Here is a 23778-nt window from a genome sequence, read left to right on the forward strand (position 1 = left end):
TTCTGGAACCAGTGACTTTAACAGAGAGGAAACCAACGCACCTTGTCCAGGTGCTAACAAAGAAGACGAAGTCTCCGATGTAGAGACAGGTGCAGAAGTAACAGTAGCGCTAGGCGCCGCAAAAGAAGCAGAAGTAGTAACAGCGCTAGGCGCCGAAATTGGTACAGCCAACAAAGTGTTACGCTCTTGGTCTGTAACAAGTAACGTTGCTTTGGAAGAGGAAGACTTAGCCTTAATTTTCCCCTTGGGGTCCGACTTGCCACGGCGCTTGTCTGAATCAGACATGTTGACAACAACACGTGGCAACGCGAAAAAATTTACTGAAACATAAGTCTAAACGACTGGAAAATTCAGTAAACACACGCACTAATGCGTTAACAAAATACTATAGCTAAACTTGCCCCACAAGCAGAGGCACGGAGAGCTACAAACAAAGTCACACGAGCTAGAAAACTAACTCACACAACAAAATGGCGACACGCAAGACACTGACACAAACGTCAACAACACGTGGCAAAGTAAAAAGATTTACTGAAACGTAAGTCAAAACGACTGAAAACACAGTAAACACACACGCTTACGCGTCAACAAAATACTAAAGCTACACTTGCCCAAACAGAAAGAGGGCACGCAGAGCTACTAGCAAAGTCACACGAGTTAGCTAACTAACTCACACAACAAAATGGCGAAACACGCAAGTCACTGACACACAAGTCCGTAAAAAACGGACAACGTACAGTAACGAAACAGCGCAAACAACCAACAACAAACGGGAACGAGCTCACCAAACTGTAGGCAAGGCGAGCAGACAAGCTGGGTAACGTGGCCGGCGGGTGTCACTCAAACACACAAGGTCAGCCACAGAGCGTCAAAAAGTGAACCGTCCTCTCCGAGGTGAAAAAGACGTATGATAATAGGCACGTGTTCCTAGAGGAAGTGACGTGGCATACACCCGTATGGGAGGTAACTCCCGGTGTACTGGCCCATTACCAAAGCTACTTTCACTTTCGTTTTGGTGATGGGGTTGCTTCCCTTTAAATTCTTTAGCCGGGTAAGCGTTTTTCAGTGATAAGCATCTCAGGTGACTCAATGCTAATGTGATTCGGAGTAAGAATATGATATTAAATGTTTGTTTCAAGTGCCTGTGGTTGATTCCACGTCGACAGCCTGTCGGCTTTGTTCTATTTCGGAGCGCATCTGTGGATGATTAATTATAACTGAATTCCAAGCAATTAAAAAAATACAAAAACACAATATGTATTGGTAACGTTTGCGGTAGTGAGTAATCATGGACATGCGAATACAGATCAATACATCACACACAGAAACGTGTGTTTGTGTGGTGTGTGTGGTGTGTGTGTGGTGTGTGTGTGTGAGCGTGCGTGCATGCGTGTGCGCGTGCGTGCATGCCTTCGTGTGTGCTAGCATGTGCGAGTGCGTGCGTGTACGTGTGTGATAGAGAGACGGGGGATGGCCCATTACGTAAATCTAGGTCAGTGGAGTAAAAAGAAAGAAGTCGAGGCCGGAATGCACAGAGGCGGTTTATTTTCGGCAAAGGCCCCCGTGCCCTAAATTTATCCCCCAAACGTTGACGCCGTGCCAACCTTGTAAACCATGACAACCCGTCAAACACTCGCAACTCCTACACACTCTTCACACTAACTCCCTCTCTTTATCCCTTCCCGTCCCTTTCTACGCATCCTCCACCCCCCTCACCCCCCCCCCACCCACCCCCCAATCTTGCTTTCCTCATACGCCTCCCTCCCCCACCTCATCAGTTCACTTGCACAGCGCCTTTTCCATGGACGCAACACAATGGAAGTAGTGTACGCTGAAGTAAACATCGTGTAAACATCATACACACCACCACACTATCATTCTGTTCAGGTTCTAACACGAAAATCAGTGGGATTTTTGTTGTTGAATTAATGTCGTGTTTCACCAATGCCAATAGGCAAAATTCATTCCGCACAAAATTACTTCTCTGCACAGCAAGCGACTAGGATTTTGAGTTTTGGTATGAGTGCACGTGGCAGCCTGGAAAAACATGAGACGGCTAGCTGACAAAGATCGTGTACACAGAAAAGACAGCATCTTTAAATCCCAGATCCTGTAGGTGTGACACAGGTGTGCGAGTTTTTCCTGCTGCTATCCTGCTCTTTTTGGTCTGGGTTAGTGGGTTGAACGACCGATTGATTGCGTTTGGCGGTGCAAGCTGTTTCTCAAGCCTGTAATTAATTGGGCGAAGTCGATTTCACTCACACAGTGGTACACATAGACACTGATACGCACACATACACGCACAGTGGCACACATAGACATACGCACACACATACACGCACAGTGGCACACATAGACATACGCACACACATACGTTATACACACCCACCCTCACCCCCACGCACACAAACACACACACACACACACATGTGTACACACACACACCCACCCACACAGAGACAGAGAGACAGACAGAGAGACAGACAGAGAGAGAAAGACAGACAGAGGTAGAGACCAAGGTTTGAGGATGGGCCGGAAGTGGATGAAAAATGACGACGAGACAAAGGAAATGACAGAGGTACACAGGCACACTCTGGAGATAATCAAAGAATGATAGACATCGACACACACAAATTAATACAGTCACTCGGAAAAAAGCCACTTTGATCACAGCACCAACAAAGAAAACGGGAAAGCCAATGAAAACTGCTACTAAGCAAAGCTGCATGCGCAAATAATTATAGGCAAACCATTCATTTATTTGTGTTCGGGGGTAATACAAAAAAAAAGGTTTGACCGAAAAGAACAACCATCCAGTTTTATCGACAGACGTAAAACGATAAAGAAGGAAAGTTTGCAATCTCAACCCCCGCTAATTAAACTTTCTTTTTCTACCGAGAATCAAACATCTTTTTACCTGACACTATTCTTGATCACACCCCCTCCCCAATGATGAATACGCGAAACATGATCATGTGCTCGCGCGCACACACAGTCAATACAAGTTCTTTAACTGAAACGGATCTCGAGTGCGCATACACACACACACACACACGCAAGCGCGCAGAGAGACAAGACAAGACAAGACAAAATCTTTATTATCGAGGGTAATAGATAAGCAAGAATATTGCTTTTTTACATCCAGCCCTCGCCCTAATATAGGGTCAACAAGAACAGAAAACAATATAATCAAATAACTATCACATCAAACTTATAATACATTATATATATATACAGATATAAATTTGTCAGAGAGAGAGAGAGAGAGAGAGAGAGAGAGAGAGAGAGAGAGAGAGAGAGAGAGAGAGAGACAGACAGACAGACAGACAGACAGACAGACAGACAGACAGACAGACAGACAATCTCCCTGAAACTATTCTTGATCAGACCCCCTCCCCTATTATGATTACACGTGACATGATCATGTGCTCGCGCGAACACACACAGTTAGGCCTAATAAAAGTTCTTACACTTACACACACACACACACACACACATACGTATACCCCCCTCCACACACACATATAACCCCCCACACACACACATATAACCCCCCACACACACACACATACATATCACCCCCCTCCCACACACACGAGCGGTCTAAGTGCACACCGCGACCAGCAAAGCGGGGTCGATTTTTGTGTGCGGCGAATGACGTCAATGGGAAAAGATGGAGGCGGGGAACGCTAAAACTATGGTCCGTTTCCTACACACAAATCAATCCGTCTCTCTTCTCTATCTAGATAGCTATCTCTGATTCTCGCTAACGCTCAGCTTAGCTACTGTAGTTGAGATGACAAGTGCCATGTGTATGCGTGTAAAAATATCAATGCTGGTATTTTAAGTGTGTATAACCTGCCATCTTTCTGTTTGTTTTTATCTCTCTTTGCCTGATTGTGAGTACACTAAGTAAACAAAGGTGAAACAAAGATTTCTGTATTTATATATTGAATCACGTTTTTTTTTCTTTTTCTTTTTTTAAGGCACAGTAGATTCAAATAAGATACAAAATATCGAATGTACGTTCCGCTTGTGTTTAGCCTTGAGCTCTGTCTGTCTGTCTGTCACTCACACACACACACCAACAGATCTATCTATACTGAGGTCAAATCAACATCTGTTACTAAAGTCACACATAAACACGAATTCTCTTGGGCTGAATATGAGAAAACAAGCGTATACATGTATGTTTAGCTTTGTCGTATTTCATGACAATTCACATAGAGTCAAACCAGACAGACAGGAGATTCAATTCTTCAATCAATCAATATGAGGCTTATATCGCGCGTATTCCGTGGGTACAGTTCTAAGCGCAGGGATTTATTTTTATTATTTTTATTTTTTTATTTTATGCAATTTATATCACGCACATATTCAAGGCGCAGGGATTTATTTATGCCGTGTGAGATGGAAATTTTTTTTACACAATACATCACGCATTCACATCGACCAGCAGATCGCAGCCATTTCGGCGCATATCCTACTTTTCACGGCCTGTTATTCCAAGTCACACGGGTATTTTGGTGGACATTTTTATCTATGCCTATACAATTTTGCCAGGAAAGACCCTTTTGTCAATCGTGGGATCTTTAACGTGCACACCCCAATGTAGTGTACAGCACACGAAGAAAACCACAGAGAGGAATGCCCATGCATTCACCAACCAAACCCTACGTGGGCGTCAACAACTGAGTCAGTCACGCTATCCAGCCTACTAAATACTACACATGTAAGCACCTTCGCTGGCCAACCCAGTCCCGCTGTACTTTTAGCTGCCCACCGAACACAAAGTCAGTCAGTAAACACGCTTTATCTATACTTGGCCACCGACTACTTACTAGGTGTAATGCTCATAGCCTTTAAAGATGCCTTATTCCTTTATAGACCTTTACCAACTATCATGTACTGCACGGAGAGAATGGAGGTACCTTTAAACGCCCTGTCCACATAACCCTAGCGCTGACCCCTGGATTGAATACATAAAAAAAAGTGCGCTTGACCGTTCAAGTAAGAACTGCCTACGCAAGAAAAATATTATCGCACACAGGTATAGACGAGGGTCACCAGGGGGGGGGGGGGGGGGGGGTCTGTGCACGTGCACGTTGAGGCCAAAAGTGTCATGCACGGTGATCCACGGTGCACGTTACAAAAAAGCTCTACAGGCATGAGACCAAGGGTAGGGCGGATGGTGGCGAGAGAGTGAAGGGAGGGGGAATGTTTATAGTGCCGTGTGCCGGGCTGTGAGCAGTGCCCGCCAATGTTTAGCTCAGGCACCGTCGCGGCAGACACGATTTAGTTCTATGCAGGAAAATGCAGCGCGCTATTCTGGCCATCTGGCCAACTGTCGTCCTCATCTCTAAGGCAGACTGATACCAAGAGGTGTAAGTTACAACCGCCTTCAGGCTCAGGCATTTTCAAACGCTCGACTCAAGACTATCTATGCACGGTGCACGCCGGACCTCTGTGCACGGTGCACGTTACGAGAATTTCCCCATTCCCATGCACGTTACGCCCAAAAAGCCCATTCCCGGTGCACGTGGTAAAGCATCGCCCCCCTCATAGATCGGCGTACACTGGGAAAATGTTGCAAGTGATAACAAAATATGTATAAACTAGATAAATACCCGCTTCGCCGGGTACGGCTTCGCCGGGTACGGCTTCGCCGGGTACGGCTTCGCCGGGAAGAAGTCGAGCCGAATACCCGGCTGCACTGTTCGATAAAACTCACCTACACTTGTCACGTGTTTCGTCATTAGCTGACTGACAGACCTTGCAAACACGCCAATAAAGAAGCGCGCGTGAAAATGGGGAACGATACGAGAGAGAGGGACGGACGCACGCACGCACGCACCCCCCCCCCTTTCAGAAATATGTATCCAGGAAGAACCTATTCCTGGCACAAAGACAAACTGGTCAGAAATGGGAACGATTACAGACAAACCCACAATCACCCTCCTTCCCTACTCCAAATATGTCTAAGAATGTTGGCCAAGGCAATTAAAGACATGCAAAACTAATCACAAAAACAGCCCTATATCCCCCGTCACACACACCGACACCCCCCCCCCCCCCCCACCTAACATCTCAAGGAACAAAAACACAACCAAGAAAATAAAACACACACAAACTAAAAACGATGCAATTTTCACCTGAAACCATCAAACTTTGAAGTTTGCCGCCTAAAACAGACGGGCGTTATAAATAAACCCTCAATGGCCATTCTTTTACGTCAAACCCCTCTCTCGTTCTCTCTCTCTCTCTCTAGCTCTATTCCCTCAAGTCTGGGTATTCTCAAGTTCTACCCGAGAAAAGGCCAGGCCATTTTACCAGGAAGCTACGTTATACCCGCCCACACTCTGCTGCTAAAACACCGACATCTTGCTTGTGTTTCTTTTTTCGTGTCCAAAGGATTTACTCTGCGTGCAAAAAAGCAAACAGACGGTCAGTTCACAAACACAAATATACGTGAACATTAGACCGCATCAGTACATTATTTCAATAAAACTGTACACGAACACACACTGACGTACGCGTACACAGACAGGCAGACAAAAAGACACGTGCCAGTGCTAAATCTACACTACATCAGCAAATCTGTCCCATTCACAACTGTCGTCGTTAACGAGGTGTAAATAATTGCCTCAAAGAAAGGCTGTGACAAATTGTTTTAGATTTCACTTCAATTTGAACAAATTGAAAATCAAAAGAACTCTGAGGGACATTCATAGTGACACGACGTGCAGTCGAGTCTTGCTCGATCTTGTGACAAGACCCTCCAACAAGTATGTCTGGCGCACTACGTCGCGTTGTTCTTTCGGTCACGCAATTCAAACACGACCAGTTCGCTGTCACTAACCTCGTGGGAGACGAACCTGTTGCTATGGGGTTTGTAACTTAAACGTTCCCACTTACTTAATGCGCCCACGACATTACGTGCAGGTCACACTGAATTGGGTTGTAAGGCAAGCCCGTACATGTACCTGCACCATTTACATACATTGCAATGCAACGCTGAGATAAATCACACTGGTGACGAGCGCAAGGCACCAGTCCTTATATTGAGCCAGTGCTAACGCTGGGCGAAAATAACATAGTCATGTTGGTCGTAGGAGTGAAAAGACAGAAAGTGAATGGATGTGACGGACTGCTGATTTTTCACCGCCGGAGCTTCCTTTTGATGGTGTCAGCTCATTAATTAAATGCAACACCGTGGAGTTAATTGATGCCGAACGAAACAACCGGGATAGGAAGGACACAGCCCTTGACATATTGCAAACCAAAAGGCCGTAAGATAATTAAGCCAGAATAACGGAAACGCTGATCCAGATAAAGATAATTGCAAAGTTGACAAAGAACTTAGAAGGGATAGGTTCACTTTGAAAGGCAGTAAAACTAGAGTGGGATGTTAAGCGGGTTATGAAGCTCGAAGGTACTAAGCATGTTGCGTGAGAGAAAATCAGATCAGAACAGTTAATTAATTAACTATGTTTCTGCAAAGGCACGTAAGGCTTAACCTGCTGACATAAAAGACGAGAAAAAGCGAGGGTGTGCGTACGTCAGTCCAAGAAAACACGTGCGTGCGTGTGTGCGTGGGGGGGGGGGGGGGGGGGGGGGGACGGTTGACGTCTAGATATTTCGGAAGAAGGAAAACTAAAACGCGCCATTCATTTCATCAAAAAATACACTCGTAAAAAATGGTATGACACAACTACACAAAGAATGCGACCAATTCATATGAGCAAATAAGGAGGGGGAAGTAAACATTCAGGAAAAGAATAAATATTCATAAAGCTGTCATGCCACGCAGTTCTGCACGTAATCGCTGTTTCTTATTTCTAAATCTTCCTTGACTGTTTGAATTCATAAGTGGACATGCAATTAATAAACAGTTTCACTGAATTAATGAGGACAAAAATAGAGTGATGAAGTGGGACCAATCCTAAACAGCGCCAAGCACACTTTTAACTACAGTACAAAGACGAGAAGCTAAAGGAAACAACTGTACAATCTTCCCCCCCCCCTTCCCCCCCCCCCCCCCACATATTACAAAAACAGAATCAACAAGTGCCATAAATGAGCACAAACGACGAATTAACAACCGCAAGGCTGTTTTGACTTTTTATCCCACATGTTCTTGAAAACATAATCTAGAAGTGGATGATCCGATGAGTCAAAGCTAAACCGATGACGGATTTACAATGAAAAGGCCATTCTGTCTTCCCCTTTCACAAACTACTGGACACAAAACTTAACAAGCGGACGAATATAAATGAAGCATAATTAAAGGAAGGCGTGAAAAGTGTTCAAGAATAGTTCACGACAAGAGAAAGGGCGACGGATTTAGAAAACCGTATAATTCATGCACTTTACACGTACTCCAACAGCTTTGAGGACAAAGTAAGGTCGACAATACCCAAAGAGTCATTGAATAAAATGATAAAAAAATTAACGTATTGGTGAAAATGAACTGCCGCAAAAAAAAAAGTTGCGTTTAAACGTGTCCAACTTGTCGGACATTCCACCGACCCGGGGTCAGAACAATACGTCAGATAAGAAAACAGTATGCGTAAATAATCGAACATCGAGGCCTGGAAACAACTATGTATAGTATCCTATTCAACCTTGCCATAAATTGAGGGACATACACACGAGGATGAGTTCTCCTACACTATCATTAGTGACAAGCACACGAAAAGTGTGAATAAGCTTCGGTTGAATAGGCCGATTTGCCTTATTTTATTTATTTGAGTAACCGAGTGCCGAAACACCACAATCACCTTTGGAGGCGAAGTCCAATCAAAGAGGATTGAGAATTTTAGAGCTTATTTCTAAGCCCTATAAAAACGTGTTATGCATTCGCAAAGGAATCCCTGAACATACAGAGAGACAAAAGCCGCCAGACCCCATCACAAACAGAACTCTACAATCCACAGGTTGTGCCTACTTCTAAGGGGAACAACTCTGCAGAGTCTGCTGTGAAGGGCGACGGTAGTCTCCCTGTCACATTTGTGTTGACTGTTTTGGTTTATTTGCTGATCATTATATTTCGCATACGCATACGTTTCTTTCAACATTATTTTCTGCTCATACCGTCTGTAAATTTAGCCCATTTTAAGAATCTAAGACCTTATTCTCTCAGATGTGTTTTAGGTCTTGGTTTAAACAATGTGTATTCATATTTAACACGTTTAGAAAATGTACATCGACATACGGTGAAAACCACAACAAGCCTACTAGGGCATATATTGTTTTAGGTCTTAATGGGAGAAGGTGAGGAGGGTGGGGAGTTATGCATCTCGGCAAACCTAATGTGGATGTGCACTAAGAACCTAATGTGGATGTGCACTAAGAAAACTTGTCTGCACTTCATACGTTGAAGAAGGGCTCTCCACCGAGCCAACATAAAGAAAAGCACAGCTCCCGATTTCTACTCAAGGTCAAGATAAGCGACAAGTAGGGACAGAGAGATCGGATATCAAATAACCTGTTCCTCCTTTCCTACCTGAAACCCCGCCTTCTGCGCACTCAAAAGTCTTATGCACATAAAGGTGTGTACATAATATGAGGCAAGATCTACTGGATGTCTACGTCAGTCAAAGTCCCACTGAAGAGTAAGATAACGTATACAGTGCTGCGTGAAGTTTTATACATTTTAAACATTCCGGATACAAAATGTAACTGCGGAGCCATTTGCATAAATTTACGAATACATGTACCAATAAATGCGGGGAGACATCATGTATTGTGGTTAATGACGTCACACTTGTCTTTTTATAGCCTTTTCGGGAAAATGTACCCAACTTTACAAATAAATCAGTCACGATAGTACAATGTTATATTCTGCGATCTTCTTTCCCAAAACGAAGAAGTGAGATATATATCCAAAAGGAATAAAAACATGCTAAACTGCCATCTTAAAGGGGGGGGGGGGGGGGGGAGAGACACAACCAGAAAACATACCGAACAGGATCCCAACGATTATGCAATTGTCCAGAACGACACCTTATAAAGTTCAGCTAAACACACACAAAAAGATGAAGACAGAATTGCACAACAAAGAAAAGTACGCAACATATTTGAAAGGAGTACGGGTCTAAGAAATTAGGCAAGTTGAAATCACCACACCCGGAAGCAGGATGTCCCACACAAGGTATTAAAACCAAATCTCAAAGATCGGCGAAAACCAGTTATGAATTTGCCGTTTAAAATAATAGAAGAATCGGTCAATGATATCAAATTTCCTCACCTTTTGTTGGTTTCTGCCGGCATAATTGTTATGCAACCAGGATCTAGAACCAGAGATGCGTTGAGAAATTCTAGATTCACAATTCGGGCACGGTGTCGAAACGTGGCTTCGTGTTGGGAAATCTCTTCAGCACAACCTTGTGGCTAGCGACGGCTCAAATATGCAAATATGGAATTGAGAAATATATTCAGCACACGTCCATGGACAGTTACGTAGATCTTTGATATTGAGAAATCTATCCAGCACAACCTTGGCCGACAATGTCACTAGAAACGGACGTTGCACAATCTTCTTCTTTGTTTTCTCCTCCTTGCTAGCGTAGTACACGAGTGGGGGCAAGCAACTGACTGACTGAATGAATGAACGAGCAAAAAGTTGCTCTAAATGCAGCGCAGCAAACTCCAGTAAAGGGATGGACAAACAAGGGAACGGCCCCGTTTGCGCTAGCTTTTCTCTCTCACTGGGAGACCCGCAAGTTTAGGGTCCCAAGCACACGAAGTTTGCTGTGTGTGTGTGTGTGTGTGTGAAACTTTTGCTGGCTTGCTGCTTGCTCTCTGGCTTGGGTGTGAGAAGAATGTGTCAAACGACAATAAACTACAGGTTGATATATATATCTGTTCTCCCTCTCACTAAACAAGGTACAGTGGAACCCTTTATTTTCAGACCCCCTACCCCCAATACCTCCAATTTAAGTCTCCCTCTCACTTTTCTCTAATATTTGTTTTCATAACCTCTGTAAACTTACCCCCATATTTTTAGACTCCATCCTTTCAGTCTACGACCTTTCTTTCTTTCTTTATTTGGTGTTTAACGTCGTTTTCAACCACGAAGGTTATATCTCGAGGGGGAAAGGGGGGGGGGAGATGGGATAGAGCCACTTGTTAATTGTTTCTTGTTCACAAAAGCACTAATCAAAAAATTGCTCCAGGGGCTTGCAACGTAGTACAATGACCTTACTGGGAGAATGCAAGTTTCCAGTACAAAGGACTTAACATTTCTTACATACTGCTTGACTAAAATCTTTACAAACATTGACTATATTCTATACAAGAAACATTTAACAAGGATAAAAGGAGAAACAGAATCCGTTATTTGCCTCTTACGACATGCTGGGGAGCATCGGGTAAATTCTTCCCCCTAACCCGCGGGGGGTAGTCTACGACCTGTTTTTCTCCGATTTTTGGAGGCCTTCAAAGAAGGGTCTCACTGTACTTATCCCGTTGATTTCAAAACTGGGTGGAGTTGAGATAAGCAAGGCAACTACCTGTGCGGCCTTTCCCCATTACAGTCCCCCTTTTTACCGTCTCTTTATGTTAAGTCGTTTGCACACTTTATCACCTCCCCTTATTCATCTCTCTAATGCTTCCTGGTCGAGTCCGCCGAACCCAGTGACAAGGACTGACAAAACACACCTGAAGTCAGATATAATTACAAAACGAAGGAGGAGACGAATGAGGAGGACTATGGCGACAAAAAGGAAGAGGAGACAGAAAAACGACGACGACGATAAAGACCAAGAAAAAAGAAGAATGCAACAATTAGGCTACCATTGCCATCAATGAGTTTTCAATGCTTCGTTCTTATTTCTAGATTGAAGTCGGAAAGTGCAACTTTGCTTGTCTCAAATCGAATCAGTGTAACAAATGTGCCCAATTTCTTACTCTTCTCTCAAAATAAGAAAAAATATATAAAACAGCAGAACAAAACACAATTTAAGTAAAAATAATATGAAAACACACACACACACACACACACAAATACTATCACAAAATATAACATTACTTTAAACCAAACTCAAGACATCAAAGTTATCCCACCGGAGCCTCGTTTTGGTGGAGAGGGTGATCTATACAAATTCAATAAACCCCAGCAGTAAGAGGCCCTCCACCCACTGCGCTCACCAATAACCTTACTGGGGTACCCCTCAAGTTTTTAACACCGTGGGTGTGGTGCACGAACCACAGGTAGCAAAGCTCACGTTTCCACAGGTGAGTCGACACGTACAAGCGTACCAGATAACAAGTTTCGATATCCAAATATGCACATATGCGGCACTGCGCTAAAACTTTCCACTGTACATGTGATACCGATAGACCATAGACTATCTCAGTCTGTCTGTCCGTTTCTCTGACTCTCTAGCAAATTAAAGATTAAATCCGAGTTCGTGAATCAGCAATACAGTAAAAAAAAAAATTAAAAAAAACTGGTGAAAAAGTATATATATCTGTCTCACACACTCGTTTTTTACAGTTCAACACTCTTAATGTTCAGTGACAACTTCATTACGTGGCACAAGTCTCCCATAAATTGTAAAGAGATTGTACTGCACGTTTTATAGTGCAGTTACGGTATAATGCTGTTGTGAACGATAAGCCATATATGCCGGCATATACATGGAGATTGTCTAAACTAAAGGCAAATCAGGCACATAACAGCAGCATCACTAACATCTCAACGTGTGTGTGTGTGTGTGTGTGTGTGTGTGTGTGTGTGCCTGCGTATATGTCTCTTTCTCTCTGTCTGGTGTCAACCCTTCAATCAATGTCACCCAACAACTGCATCAACAGGAAGAACCCAAGCACAGAATGTATAAAAATGTACTAACATCGTGCATGGGGGGCTAGCTCTGTTCACGAAACCGATGACACTCCTCTTGCGGAGGTCGATGTCTGTGTTTATATTTATCAATATTACAGTTTCCCCCCACACAAGTACAAACATCTTCAACACGAACTTCAGAATAGCTTACAGGAATGTCACTGACTTCTCTAGTTGGGAATGAAGTATGCGAAATACGTCATCAGAGCGACGTACTGTGAAAACACCTGGGGGGAGGGGGGGGGGGGGGGGGTGTGTTCGGTTGAGCCAGTCGGGATGCTTTTAAGTCCAGAGACTAGTTTTCAAATTCCGTTAACATTAATGGTTTTAAACAAATAAGTTAAAAAAAACAAAACAAACATATATCGATACATACTTTTGAATACGAGAAAACCTGGGTAAGAGTGAAAGAAAAATAACTTCTTTTTTTTTGGTCCCATCTATACGAGATCAGAATTAGGAATCAAATGACATTTTTGTACCTCCAAAATTTAAGAAAAATTAGATACAAATAAGGGCAAATTCAACATCTGCAAACACCTTGAACGATAACTACAACCACATCGACAACAACAACAACAACAAAACATGAGCAAGCCGATTGAAGAAGTCAGATAGCAACGCCCACATTCTTAATGCACTCGACCTCATTCACACCCGACTACATGTTTTTTTCATACAATTTACAAACACTTAAAAAAGACTATTTTCCCTGTTTTTTTCACCCTTAAAACGTTTGGGCGGTGCAGGAAGAGAACCTTTACAAATATATTAATACCCCTAATAACTAGCACTTTTTCGCGAAAGAAACTCGTGAGTCAAAAACCTCGAAACGAGAGAAAAGAACCTCACTGGCACACAATAACGAATTTGGGTGGAGCGCAGTTATTTCTAGACAGTAAAGCGAGGGCGTGGTGATAGATGTTTCCCAAATTTAATTTCTAAACAGATATCAAAAGCTGTTCAGCCGAGTATGAAACGACTTTTATGAAGCGTGCAAGCGACTCCCGTGGATTGACAATGAAGAAAACCATTCAGATATATAGATAAACTTGACAGAAAATGCACACAATTCATTTCACGTGCACTGCCATGTCCCCCAATGCACTTCTACAAACGTACCGTTGCACACGTGCAATTACTTAGAAATTATGTTATGTCGAGTTGAGTCGAAATGGGAGATTCTATGCTTAATGGCAACAGTCACAAATCATACGTTGTTGTGCTAAGCCTTTTTCTGCAAAGACAAAAAAACACAGCTATTTTAACTCTCAAGTACATTTTTGGTCTGCACACTTCAAGATATCCTTTATCATAACTGTGGGCTTCAGGTGAGTCTCTTAATTAAAAGTCAAAACTTGAGGACTCAAGATGCATCACTTGAAATTATAAATGTGTGCTTAAGATGCACGCGTCACTTGAAATTATAACTGGGGGCTTAAGAGTTAGACGCGTCCCTTAATTTAGAACTTTGTGCTCGACATGCTTCACCAGAATACGTCATCCACACTGGATGCGTAGTGTTTATGCGTAACCCGTGTCTCTAGACCTCCTCCCCCTTCAGCTGCCCACGCCCCATTCCTTGTTTTGATGTTGCGCTTTGGAAGAAGAAACGTTGGCGTCAAATTGCAAATATCACTTAAAGGTCAACGACCTTCAGGATGCACGTGCTTGTGTTGTTTCTGCGTCATCGTCTCAAGGATCAATGATGACAGAACTAATAACATGTTTGTGTGTGTGTGTGTGTGTGTGTGTGTGTCATCTGGAGAACCTTTTGTTACAATGGGGCACTGACATTAAGCCTTAAAAGGTGATCACGGTGAGTTCGTGCTTTTGTAATGTGTATGACAGTCATGGTAACGCGCGTAACAGTCAATGTGACCTTTCTCGGTGACCTTTAATGACGATAAGAAAGTGACACCGACAATACGAATGACAGTGTGGGGTTGTCTGTCACGCACTCACTTTGACATTCAAATCGTAGTAACCTTATGCTCTAACCTTTACTTGCAATGGTTTAAAAATCAACAGAAACCGTACATGTGAAAGTTCTAACCCTACCTCCGTAACAACCATATGGTATTCAATTCAAATTAACCTTTCTCGTTAAACTTCCATTACATTTGTTTTTAAATAACCCACCTTTGCCGTAACCTTCCACTAGGATCTCAAAATATATCTTCAATTGATTAAAACAGAATGCAGGTGCAACTTTTGCAATACAGGCGAACGGCAACTGCATCTCGTTAACATACACATCTCATTAATGGCTGCAATCTCGTTCAATCAAAGACGAAAGTAAAGTAATGACGTTGCAGCGGCCACATTTCTTACATGCATTGTCTATTGTGAGCTGAATAAAACGGCCGCGTAGGTGCTAGCCTTATTGATCAATCGACCTACGTACCTGTTCATTGATGACAATCATGAAGCTATTTTCTTATTTGAAAACATTTCAACACTTGAGAAAAAAAAAACCACTTGTGTTGACGTCACTAACCCTGCGTGACGTGGATAGACATCTCCAAGGTTCTGCTAACTTTTGATCAGTTGACCTCCTTAAAGGTTGCAGACAAACATTTTATCTGTTGTGAAATACACGGCTTGCTTGGTACTCCGGCAGTTAATATATATTCTAAAGCTCTGATATCCCCCCCTAGTCGTATGTAAATCAGTGCAATATGGTTTCAATGTGGTTGTATCACTTTCACATTTTACGTACACGTACTCTAATTAAACGTACTTGCGTCAGATAGGAATTAAAACTTGCGTTTCCTTTGCGGATGTAATATATCTATAACTGAAATCGTTTTCGTTGTGTTTCCTTTGCGGATATTATATTAATAAAAAAAAATTGTTTTTGTCGCCTCAGTCGTGTCAAGTTCGTAGAACTAGGAAGTCAGGTGGTGCGCGTCCTGATGTAATAATACATCTACCCCCCCCCCCCCCCCCCCCACCGTTCGTCTAGCGCCTCTGCTATCGAATTCAACCGAAATATTCGGGCATGCGCAGTGTGTGTGTGTGTGTGTGTGAGAGAGAGAGAGACAGAGAGACAGAGACAGAGAGAGTTTCTTTCAGGGCGAGGACTGGATGTTCAAAAAGCATTCTCTCTGTCTCTGTCTCTCTCTCGTGTGTATGTGCGCGTTAATGTATGCGTGCAACCGAGAATTTCAGAGGCGAGGTGTGAAGGCAGTTGCGAAGGAGGGGTGGGAATGGTGAGAAAATGGAGAGTTGGAGGGGGAAGGGAAGAGATCTCGATGACTCATGCCGGGGTGTACAAAAACCGGACCATGACCCCAGTGCTCAGCGCGTGCTATCGATCGATAGCCAACGGGTGATCGATGTATGTGTCCAACGTGACTTGAGAGGACAGTGTGATTAGAAGGTGCTGTCAGGTGAAGATGATGACTATAGGTAATGGCTCTTGTGTCCAAACCGTTGGTGTGAGAGAGTCTTTCCACAGAGCCGTGTTACTTTTTGTTTGTTTGTTGTATGTATACATGTGTTTGTGTTTGCGCGCGCGTGCCAGAATGATACAGTGTGGTCGACAGTGGGTGTGAATGTACCTGTGTTTTTATAACCCTACGTGGTTTTCGTCCGCCCCTGTGTACGGTTCTGTCTGCTAGAGAGTGTCCGTTTTGACATTATTAAAGAATGTCAATACCAATTATAGTCTTATTTTTATCACGCTTCAGTATCAATTATGTCAATAGCACGCAATATCATCAAGTATCTCAATATCGTGCCTGACGATGCAAGCAAGTGAATGACAACAGCATATCGAATGCATGCACACACCACACACACAAAAAGAGAAAAAGAGAGATAGCATTGCAGCTTGACCCAGATAGATAATCGATTTTCTTTAATATCAGTCAGCTGACCTAGAGAGATAACAGAAAGTGAGACTGGGACGCACTATAAAAGTTAGCTTCGGAGCAATGACCGCGACGATGCAACGCGAGAAGAGCTGCAACAGCCAAAGCCAGCATTGTACAGTCAATGCGTTTGTCAGTTTTCTTTTGTTTCAGCTGTAACAATGACTTTCGACGTAGTCATTCACATTTTGATACATGTACATTGTAAATTTTTATGCATGACGCACAGTGTATCAAAATGTGTAAATTGCGACAATCAACACCAGTTTCATACTAGTCAGTGCATATGTTCCTGTTTCAGCTGTAACACCGACTTTGAGTTTGTACGAACACTTATGCAAAATAGACACACCAACTATCGCACTGCACTTTGTAACATAGCCGGACCTTCATATCCCCGACGACGTAGGCTACTGCGCAGATTGAATCGACACGCATTATACATGTGCTACCGCCCTATCCAATTCCAAGTCGGAGAGCGGAACAGGCATTTACGTCGCGCTGCACAGCCGATAAAAGGTACGCACGTACCTTTCTATCAGAACTGGTCCCCAAACCAGGCTAAACTAACAACCCACTCGTTTTCTTTGTTCAGTGCACTGAGAGCTTCTTGGTTCTAGTCACCGAAAGCAAGAGGCGTTGAACTAGAACTGAAGTCTGCAAACCAGGACGTCTCAATCTCGACGAAAAAGCGGGGTAACGTCATCTCCTAAAATCAACACCACTTTACAGTCCCGTCAACAACAACAAAAGAGTGACGCCAAACGAACGAACGAACAAACAAACAAACAAACGCACTAATTGCAAACATCTCACAGCAACAATAATAAACTACCCAACACCTACACAAAAGGTGAGTCAGAAACGAATCAAACATTATGCACTAGCACAGAAACACAATACATCATAACATGCGCTGCTTTATCAAGCGAAGCATCTGCCCACGCTCGGCACATCTGGTTTGCTGCCTGCAGATAAATTAGGATGCTGAGTTCAGGGAAAAGCAACCAGCTATAAGGAGAACAGAGGCACTTGGTGTTTTATACATTCTGTGAACTGACTGCACCATTTACAATAATCACAGACATCTGTTCTCAAATAAAGCTGATGAGGAAACATGTGGTTTCTGTCTGAATACTGGTGATTGCTAGAATAGTTTGAAAGGCCAGTAGCGAGCGACCAGATACTACATTCTTTGAGTTGCTTTGGAAATAAAAACGGCAACAAATTATGTTGTTCCAGGCACTTGGGCGTTGAATAAAACACTGTGAGACACACTCTGACATTATCTTAATTTCTTAAGTCGGTTTCGAACCTCACCCGCCCCCTCCCCCCTCCCCTTTACAATAACAACAACCAAACGCACAAACAAACAACACAGACGCACGCACGCTAATGCACTCGTCAGATGACGTCAATAAAGGGGGAATAGGTGAACGGCACTGGGTGGAAGGCCAAAAGGCGCGGTAAACAGAAAGCGTGGGTGGCCGGTCTACACTGATCTCGATTGACAGGAACTACATGTATAACATGATCATTTCATAACATATCATGTCTAATAATCTGTGAACTGATTTCTTTGCAAGAGATACAGAGAAATCGAAATTCTAACACAGCAGGCACTGAGTCGGATTGAGAGATTCCCTCGAGCGAATGCACTTGCACGCACTGACTCAGTATGACGTTTTGAGCGTAAATTAGAACAGCCCATAGATGTGTATAATAACAGCCCCAGTAGAGATCTATATATACTTATACCATTCTTGAACGAAAAGAACAAGCAAAGCAACATGTGAAAGTGAAACCATTTGTTTTAAAGTCGACATCCGACATTATGAACATGTTTGGGTGCGACCGTACTATGCCAGGAGGAAAGAAAACGAGTCGAGGAGGGAGGGATCGAGAGAGCAGTGACCGAAATCCCCTCATTCAGCAGACGACAAAGCTAAACAGGGACGAGTCCACTGCAGCCCACGTCAAAGGGGGTGGCACGGTAACCTTGGAAGACTACCGCAGCACGGCCATTATATCGAAGTCTCGTAATTATCCTCATATTCTTCCGAAGTAGTGTTTTAATTCGTTTTATACCAAAGACTGATGGATACATAGTTCTCATAATCATGTTTCTAATTCTATGTTACTCTTTTTCCTTCTTACGTTGTCTATCATCCAAGACTGGAGACATAACGCGACAGATCAGGAAGGTGAGATTGCGCAAAGCAACCCATTGCGACCTTCGAACGATCAGTACTCAAAGTACAACCTGGATGCATGGGTATATGGCACGTTATTAGGACGTCTGCTACCCGCTCAAATGGATACTATTCCAACAGACGGATGACGTCAAAGTAATCAATGGCCTATTTATTACTTATCATGGATCGACTGGCTCGGTCGTGGCCGGGTGCAGCAAGACACTGATACAGTCTTCAATGGAATGGATGGGGCTTGTGTGTGTGTGTGTGGTGTGTCAGTGTGTGTGATTTACTTGTGCACATATTGATGACCATTTTTATAATTATTATATAATTATTATTTCTTTCATTTTACACCTCATCTATCACATTCATTACCAGCATTCTGCTACCTTGCCAAAACTGCAAAGATCATAGAAAACATTTGATTCTCTTGGAATCTTTCTTCTTGGCATTTATTTGTAAGATGGGGGAGTATAAATTTGATAAAACCTCGTTTACTGATCATTTTATCACTGGCAGACCACCGGATCAACAAATGTAGGCCTACAGCTCATCTACAGATCTATGCAAGTGCAACCTCAAAAATGAAAACAGAATGTTGCAAAGAGCACAGTAATGGGCCATGCAGGGAAGGAAAAAACAAGACACTGTGTCTGACCCTGATACTTTGCTTAAAACTGAGGGGTTTACTGTTACTTGTTCAGCTGATTTCCATCATGCGAACAAAAACTGCACTATCCTATGGATAGTCCAAATTGTTTAAGCAAAAACATTGCATCCTAGGTCAAAGCGAACTTCTCTTTTTCAAGCTTGCACTCATGCACACACACACACACACACAGGGCAAACAAAAGAAATATTTCCTTCTGAATTTCCTGGAAACCAGCTTAGTTATAGGTCTATTGTTAATCCTAACATTTATTCCTTGAAAGCAATGAAACCATGTCAAGTACCCATCAAATGACATGGGATGCAAATGTATTTTTAATTTTGAAAGTCTTGCTCTTATAATAGTCTTATGCAGACAAAACTTTTTTTCCAACCAATCTGACTTTCCCCCTGTCCTGGACCGAATGTGGGACAGCCTGAGTAATCATGCAATTAGATGGTATCCATGTTATCATGCACTGCACAGCCTGCAGACTTTTTTTACCTTGCATAGCAAAAAAAGTAGAAAAGCTGAATTTTGCATTCAGGGCAGAAAAGGGTGCTGGGGCAAAGATTCTGAGTTGGAGGGGTGAGCATAAATTGTGTTATACATGCCGGGCAGTTAACCGGCGCTATTATGCTGACTACCAGCTCACGACCTCGTGCGCGAGCCTCCCCCGCAGGTTGACCTTGTTTCCGCGCGAGAGGTCACGGGGTCGAACCGCAACCACCTCTCCCACCCACCACCATCCCGTTTGGTTCAGCTGAGCAATGCCCGACTGTAGGCTGCATGGAATCTAAGGCAAGTTTGACGTCACTGCCGCCACGGCTGTTCCACTACTACGCAAAATGACTGACAAAAAGAAGAGAAGTTTTGGGGAGTGCAACAACAAAAACGTGTCCACTTACCGATCTTTGTGTAGAAGGTTGATCCGAGCCGGGTTTATCCTGTACTTTCTGGCCAGCACTTGCTTCAGTCCTCGCACGGTTTCTTGCTGGGAAACGTTCACTTCCAACTGACCGCCTGTCGTGGGACTGACCACAATTTTCATCCGGCGAACTTTGCCACCACTACTACGGCTGGCTCCTCGTGCACTGTTACTACTGCGGCTTTGTTCGGGCGACGCCTCTTTTCGGCTGTTTCGGCAGACGAGTCTGTTAGGGTGGTGCGGACACTTTCTATCCATGTCACTGACTAGTAAAACACAAGTATCTACCTTGTTTCTTGATGCACGGAGATTCTATGTCCCAAGTTGCAAGTTGTCGTCTGCTAACTTGTGTAGTATAGTTCAGACGTCACTGCAGCATTCCGCCCTCTCAACGCGTCGTCGACACGACCTAGTATCCATACAACGCATCACACTTTCTATATAAGCCGCAATTTTCAGCCAATGGGCGACGCTGAATTCAGGGCGAGCTCATTCTGCGGGCGAGGGGTGGTTAGAGGCAGCGGAGAAGCATGGGTGCCCAGGAATAAACACGAGTAATGTTTTGCCTATCGTTTGTTGTCATTGCGTCATGAGGATAATTCAGGTCATCGATCCAAAAGAACTCAGTCTAAAGGTCTTCTGAACGAGTCAGGTGTGACAGAAAACAGACAAGAACAGTGACTAAGTCGGGTCTTACTCAGTATGGCTTGGTAAATGTTTACTCGTATATACCGGCTTCATTTCGAAATACTGAGGTAGGTACGCCGGGTGACACATGTGTGGAAATACTGCTGACAGTACAATGCCATGCTGTGGTCCTGACATTATTTGTAAGAGACTTTTGCTTCTCCTCGCAGTATTGATAAAGCTCATCTACGATCATAAAACCAACTAAGAGTAAGCGGATCAGGATAGATCATCCTGGAACTAATAAGAGTTTATTATTATGCGCATCAGCAAGATCACACTCAGACAGCTCTAGCTCTCTCATTCTCTCTCTCTAATTCTCTCTCTCTCTCTATTTATCTCTCTCTCTTTTTTCTCAGCTCTTAATTCTGTCTCTTCTTTTTTCTTTTCATTGGCATTTGGCTTTGCTTTGAACAAGGGAACTCAGAAGCTTTGGAAAAGTAATGGGTTTAACACTCACATTACATAACATTGTATATTTGCATGCACGCATATCAGTGTACAGCCGCACTTACTGACTCATGAATTCTTGCAAGCTCAGCCGGCCCGCACGTGCAAGCGCATAGTGCTTCAAGTTATCAGTGCACTACGCACAGACGCACAGAACAGACAGATAGACAGACAGACACTGAGACAGGCACACACTCACACACACACACACACACACACTCGCCGCGTGTGCGCGCGCGCACTGTCACGAATATATTTTTCAATACGACTGCACTGTTACAACTCTATAGTAACAGCCCTGCCGAAACAGCATTACTGCCGTATCATTAGCAAAGTTCACGGTGAATCTTTAGTTTATGATGCGTGTGTGTGAGCTGTTCCTTTTTTACCTGGCTGTGTCCAGCTTCTAACAAGTTAGTCTGCCTGTCACAGTTGCACCTGTTGGGCGGATAACATCGCTGGATACTGACACAGACTCGACTAGCTAGACCCTTGGGCCGAGGACCTTGGTGAGCGAACTATTTATTCATTGTATGTATAGGGCTCTCTTTAGCGGATGCCATTGTTGATAAGCCGCTTTACATTTTTGTAATTGTTTGTTAAGGTTCGATACCTTAAAAAGGTTTTTCAGGTTTTGTTTGTGTCATAGCCTACCTGTTGGTGTCACCGGCAGTATGCTTAATGTATATTTGTTTAATCTAGGAATAGTTTCTTGAGTATATTGTCTGTATTGTATTTGTTGGAGCATATTCTTTTGTCTCCTAGTTTGTTTTAGGGTCTGGAGGTGATGACGTAGGCAGCCGGAGGGTTCTGTCGCCATTACGAGGGAGACCGGTGCTAGCACGTGGCCAGACCGCCCTGTAGTGGACTTGTTTAGTCAAGTCTTGGCAATCATCTTATTCGACATAGTTTCTTCGGCAGTTGTCGCCGTGGGTGATATGCCGCGTGAGGCATATTTGTAACCTGACGTCATATGTATTATTATTGTGTAGTTGTCATCGACACTGGGCTCGGAAGACTGAGGATTCGTGTGAAGTTCAACGACTCAGTTTCTGCTCATCATCGTCGAGACTACATTGTGAGTGTGTGTAAAGTGTTCGTGGACACCGTGTGAATTGTGTCTGTAGTCTTCCTCTGGAAACTACTTATGTTTATTGATTGTGCACTTATTACTTATTTTATATATGTCAACATTGTGTTTCAAATGTGTGTATATACGTGATATAGATGTGACTTGGTGCATAATACACTTATTATTACTTATTTCTGTGTTTGGCCCGTTGCGGCCGGTTCCGTCCTGTATGTGAGGGAATGAACATGCATGGGATCAGATGTGCGTTTGAAGTGTTACATTCAAGTTCTCACGCAGGAATTGAATCCATTACACGCACACACACACACACACTGACACACACACACACTGGCACACACACACACACACACACACACACACACACACACACACACACACACACACACGTACACTCACACACACTCACAAACACACACACACTGACACACAGGCACGCACTGACAGACAGACACACACACTGACACACACTCACACACACACACACACACTGACACACATACATACTGACACACACACACACACACACACACACACACACTGACACACACACCCACACACACACACATATTCCCTCCCCCGTCCCCGTCACCGTCACCGTGATCGTTGATGATGAAAAGCCGGTGGGTACCGCTGCGGCTGATCGATCCAACGGTACGCAGACGATCAGAGGCGGCGAGGAAACAGGGCATTGACGTCATCACGCTCTTCCCACTTGTGCACTGTCTCAGAGTCAGTCCTCTGCCACCAGTTCTACCGGGTTCACCAGTTTCTACTGACAGGAACGGAATATGTTTGGTGCCCACGTCGGTCTCTCTTTCTCTGTCTCTCAGCTTCAAAGTTTCAGTCTCGGTTCGATGCCACTGGTTCTACTGGGTTCAGTCTCTCTCAGTGTCTTTTGGGCTCTGTCTTTTTCCATGTCTCACACACGCCCGCCGGCTAGTATGAAACACATGCTGCACGCACGCACGCACACATACACACACACACACACACACTCGGACACGCTAACCAGGCATGAAAACTGAAAAAAAAAAAAATACTGAAAAAA

General features: G+C 43.6%; 1 protein-coding gene and 1 long non-coding RNA gene across 4 annotated transcripts in view; one reads left to right on the top strand and one right to left on the bottom strand.

The window, feature by feature from the left end:
- LOC138966973 (midnolin-like) overlaps nucleotides 1-20899 on the bottom strand; it is a 42048-nt gene extending 21149 nt beyond the window's left edge. The window contains exons 1-2 of one of the 2 annotated variants that reach the window (XM_070339388.1): nucleotides 11238-11927; nucleotides 10250-11201 (exon numbers count right to left, since the gene is read on the bottom strand). In XM_070339388.1, coding sequence (XP_070195489.1) covers nucleotides 10250-10272 — 23 coding nt within the window. In that variant the 5' untranslated portion in view covers nucleotides 10273-11201; nucleotides 11238-11927. Of the gene's footprint in view, nucleotides 1-10249; nucleotides 11202-11237; nucleotides 11928-20480 lie in introns of those variants that run through there. The other variant, XM_070339387.1, reaches the window with a different exon arrangement.
- Nucleotides 20890-22900, top strand: LOC138966977 (uncharacterized). Of its 2 annotated transcripts, none has more exons than XR_011455810.1 (2): nucleotides 20890-21397; nucleotides 22070-22900. It is a non-coding gene; the product is annotated as an uncharacterized lncRNA (long non-coding RNA). The 2 variants fall into 2 exon arrangements; XR_011455809.1 differs by having other exon boundaries at nucleotides 20890-21330.
- The last annotated feature ends 878 nt before the right edge of the window (nucleotides 22901-23778 follow it).

This window comes from Littorina saxatilis, linkage group LG5, assembly GCF_037325665.1.
Source record: "Littorina saxatilis isolate snail1 linkage group LG5, US_GU_Lsax_2.0, whole genome shotgun sequence".
Classification (NCBI taxonomy): Eukaryota; Metazoa; Mollusca; class Gastropoda; order Littorinimorpha; family Littorinidae; genus Littorina; species Littorina saxatilis.